The following is a 4,427-nucleotide window of genomic DNA, read 5'->3' as shown; positions in this document are numbered from 1 at the left end:
AAACTTCTTTTCTCACCTGTATCACATGAAATATAATGCAACAATGTATTTACCAGATTTAATTAGAATAACGACAGTTTTGCTAATATCAAAATTTAATAGATGAGTTTTCTCAGCAATTAGCTCTAAGCCATCAGATCGTGCCTCAAAATGGACACGTGTCGGCCAATGGGAAACTTGGATGAGTCCGACTTGGCTTTTATCTCTTCCTTGAACAGGCAACTTGACTTTACATCCTTCCTCCTTTTTTGGCAGATCTGATATTCATATGCCAAAAACCACAAAAGTTCGTACCTATTAAGCTTTGAATTTAATTGATCAGACAACGATTACAAGACAAAAAGGAAAGAAAAATCTCATGATTATTAACTTCATCGAGAAAAGAAAGATCACACAAATAAAATTAAAGCTGGAAAGGGTTTGGAATAATCTAAAGAAATCACGTTCAATTGGAAGTGCTATAAAAGGTTTTGAGAGCTGAAGCTCCATTTTGTCCCTCCGGGGTGGCGTAGATCCGGACGAGACCGTCTGCATCGAAGGGCTTGAAAAGCAAAGGGTGTTGCTCGTCCACGAGCTCGTCCGGGCACCGAATAGTTCCTTCGACGCTGGAGAAGATCCCGATGGAGTGTCTGGCCTCGTGTCCGCTCATCATCACGCGGTGTCGAGGACAATATAACCTTCCGTTGCTCCATCCCTAAGAAAAGACCACGAGAGAGCTCAAGAATAAAGGGAAGCTGTATATGCAACTTTACATACAACTCTTCATCAAGGAGATCATGGTATGAATCTTTATATGGTGCACCATCGTAAGTACTATCCTCTATCACCGTTTATTGGGTAGTAACAATTCGAAAAAAAAAAACCAAATATCAAAATCAACGGTGATGGATGTAGATTGTGTGAAAAAAAAAAAAAAAAAGAGTGTTCAGGTTATGTATATAAAATTGTTCCTTATTGCATTCATAAATCCAAGATTATATTTACCTGAGCTGAGGAATGAGTTTAGAAATATGAGACTCGCAGGAGAACCCAAAATAAAGGCACGGATCCATTTCCAATACACCCAATTTTAGTAATTGTACTTGTCGCATTGATGATAAAATATCAACTTCATAGTTAATTATGGTATAATTTTTTTTGGCTTCCCGGTGATTTGTGGAAAGTCCTATCTTTCAGAGTCGCTTGTAACTGTAACTATGGCAAAAAATTAATGCTACCTGGTAGCATAAAATGATCAGACAAATTGTCGATGAATATTGAAAGGTATACTTGTCTAAAAAGTCTTAAACCTATTATACGGTGGCTAATTCAATTATAAACTTTTCAATTTAATCCTAAACCTTATGACGATTAGCTAATGTGATCTTTTCGGTCGATTTTAGCTAGAAATAACTGACGTGAACAACGGCAATAGCGATCGAGGGAAATAGGGGAAAAAAGAAAGAAAATAAAAGGAAAAAATTTAAACATTGTAAAAATTATCCACATCAGGACTGACCTTGACACAAGATAGCCGGCATCCATGTTAGCAATTTCTGGCAAAATTTGGCTGGAAAAACTATATTATCAAATTGCAAATGGTTTAGGACTCAATTGACCAAATTGAAAAGTTTGAGACTGAATCGACCGGCGTACAATAGATTTCAAACTTTTTGGATAATTATCTCAATATCTAAATGGGTGGGTAACATCTAAGATACGACACCAACCTTTCAGATTATATTTACTTATCGCTAGTAGTATTACTTTGATTATATCCACCAGAAAGCTAATAAAAATGACTTAAAGAGTGGTTCTTGCATATGTTAGAATTTATAGACCAAACGTTATATCACAACAAATACCGTTCCCACAACATTAAAAAACACAAAATAATTGATCCAAGGAAAAAAAATTCCTCATTAGACAGATATAAAAATCACAAAAATCATATACTCTGAAGGTGTAAAAGAAAATTTTCCCATAAGTAATTTTGTTCACGTTTATTTGATAGGATTTGATAGAGTTAGATAGATATAAATTTTTCTAAGTTATACAAACTACTTAGAAATCTTTCATGAATTTGCATCCACTATATTTAAACTTAATTTCTAATAGTAGGATAATAAAGAGATAGAGAGAGAGACTCACAAGGAATGACTCTCCAATCATGACAATAGAAGAGGAAGCTGAAGGTGCGACTTTAATCCAATCTCCATTCTTAGTCTGCACTTCCAGTCCATTCACATGATTTTGCTGGAGTATGGTCACAAAGTTTATGTCGTAGTGAGTTATCGATCCAGCTTTAGTCTCATCCGTCTTCGGCGCTTCATATTTCAAAAGACGAAGAGAATATTTAGTCGACCCGACATGCGATTCGAGATAATGTTCAACGCCGAAGCTTCGGAAAACCATCTTCCTGATCGAATAATCCAACTCAGAGAACCTCCTCACATATGTATTCAGCAACTCGCTGCAAGTGATTCAGATGAGGCAAGCGAAGAAAGATGAAAAAGGTCATATTTGCCAGTTTTGTAATTGAAGTTCTTCATGAACATTTTTTTTCAGAGCATAATCGAGTCGAGCATGGCCAATGGACCGTACGTACCAGAATTTGGTATTTCCCTCCGGCCATAACAGATCAGCTAACCGTTCGATCGCGCCCGAGTTCAGGGAGTCATGCATTCCCATGGCCTCATTAAGAGGGTTAGGAGGGAGACCAGAAAGGTAGCCATCATACAGTATCGCCGGATCGACGAACCGGCACTTGGTCTCGGCCGGAAGATTGAACATCTCCTCCATTTTATGGAAGACCTCGTCATGAAGCTGCACGGTGACCTTGTCATAGAAAGCCTCGAAGCACCCATATTCTTCGAGCGCTTTCCGAACGGCACTTTGGACAGAATCCCAGCCGCGGCTTCCCGGCTTCGAATCACCCAATTCGGAGAAATCTATCAAGGGAAGCTTGAGCACTGATTCCGAACCCATGTAAAGATTTTTTGTTTTTGTTTTGAGACTTCGATTCTTCTACGATCGTTTCTTCAATTTCTTGCTTTCTGCCGTATTTAAAGGGCCTTACTGTGACTTTAGAGTGCACATACGCAACAAACATGTGCGGAGCTTCCGTGAAGAGTGCTTAGAAATTAATGCACGACTTGGCATGTTGCTAGGATCATCAATGTCAGCATTACAATAATCCTAGTGTGTCGGCAAAAGTTGTCTTGTTGCATGTTGTGAATCCGTAAGCATAGGCAACACAAGAAAGATCAATTAGGAAAATGAAAAATGACACAAATAGTTTCTAAACTTTATTTTCATATATAATGTGGTCCCTAAAATTTTAATTTATCCAATGTGATTCCTGAACTTTAGCCCAATATGCAATTTGATCCCTAAATTTTTGTACATATTTAATTTAGCCCCTAGATTGCATGAAATTATTCAATTTTTATCTTTGAACTTGAATTACTGGACCACATTACACATTTGGATAAAGTTCAAGAATTATATGTGTCATTATCACTTAGGAAAATAGACGAGCTTCATATTTTATTTTCTGGCCATAAAATTTGCCCAAACTTGGGAACACGTCCCTCCTAGGGTGAGAAATCGCATGGCACAAAGCAGTATGTGGTTGCGTCCTGAACTAGTAGATAATAATTTACTAGCTCATTTTTAGGGTTTTATGGCAGTTTCCAACAAATGTGGCCAATCTTTCTTCAATTGTTTACTGTGGCAAATTTCTTAAAGAGCAGCGTTGACTTCTCTTACATAATTACTTTGTTATTAAGCCCAGCTCGGAAATTGTATCTCCGACTAAAAAATCATACGATGAATGTGTTTCAAGCAACAATCCCCAAGTGACACCTTCCCGAGGTATTATTGAAGCACGTTAATTATATCCGAGGAGATTAACCGAAAAGCAATGCATGCCAACTCCGATAAATATGGCGACTAAGACTTGTCTTGAGCAACACGAGACTACAAAATTCAACTTAAACTCGTGATTTAATAACTAAGTAATTTAGCACTCTTCATCACGCATAGGCTGATTTTAGCCTTAGACTAAAGGAATATATATATATGATCGGCGGCAAAGAAAATCTCAAAAAGTAAATGACAAAGCACACTCTCATCTCTTAAGAATTGATCTGTCAATGATCGGCGGCGACCACCAAATTCGATGATAAGCACACGTCGAGATCTCCTATGCCATTTTCGGTGCACGTCTAGGTTCGACGTCCCCATCACTATCGTTGAACAGTAACACCAACATCAACATATTAAAAGAACATAAATCAAATATCTGTAAGAAACTCCCAAATCTATATCTAGATCTAATTCGGGATAGTGAAACTCCCGGAACTAAACCTAAATCTAAATCTGAAAGAGAGAGCGGCATAATCTCATAGTGGCTATGGAGCCTCGTTACGAACATCTTCTTCTAT

The 4,427-nt window shown here is 37.6% G+C and overlaps 1 protein-coding gene across 1 annotated transcript; it reads right to left on the bottom strand.

Moving 5' to 3' along the window:
• Nucleotides 1-445: 445 nt before the first annotated feature.
• On the bottom strand, nt 446-2,980 carry LOC115754939 (probable 2-oxoglutarate-dependent dioxygenase AOP1). Its single transcript, XM_030694135.2, has 3 exons — nt 2,588-2,980; nt 2,131-2,452; nt 446-694 (listed from the first exon to the last, which is right to left on the bottom strand). The coding sequence occupies exons 1-3, from the start codon at nt 2,965-2,967 to the stop codon at nt 446-448; spliced, it is 951 nt and encodes a 316-aa protein (XP_030549995.2). The 5' UTR covers nt 2,968-2,980.
• Between the last annotated feature and the right edge of the window lie 1,447 nt (nt 2,981-4,427).

This window comes from Rhodamnia argentea, chromosome 4 (genome assembly GCF_020921035.1).
Source record: "Rhodamnia argentea isolate NSW1041297 chromosome 4, ASM2092103v1, whole genome shotgun sequence".
NCBI lineage: Eukaryota > Viridiplantae > Streptophyta > Magnoliopsida > Myrtales > Myrtaceae > Rhodamnia > Rhodamnia argentea.
This window is presented reverse-complemented; position numbering and strand designations above follow the sequence as displayed.

Excerpts from the sequence above, each read along its gene's own strand:
- LOC115754939 (XM_030694135.2), bottom strand. The coding sequence starts at position 2,967 with ATGGGTTCGGAATCAGTGCTCAAGCTTCCCTTGATAGATTTCTCCGAA. Across the intron at positions 2,453-2,587 it reads GAGGGAAATACCAAATTCTG|CGAGTTGCTGAATACATATG; the intron begins GTACGTACGGTC and ends AATCACTTGCAG. Across the intron at positions 695-2,130 it reads TGATTGGAGAGTCATTCCTT|GGATGGAGCAACGGAAGGTT; the intron begins GTGAGTCTCTCT and ends GTCTTTTCTTAG.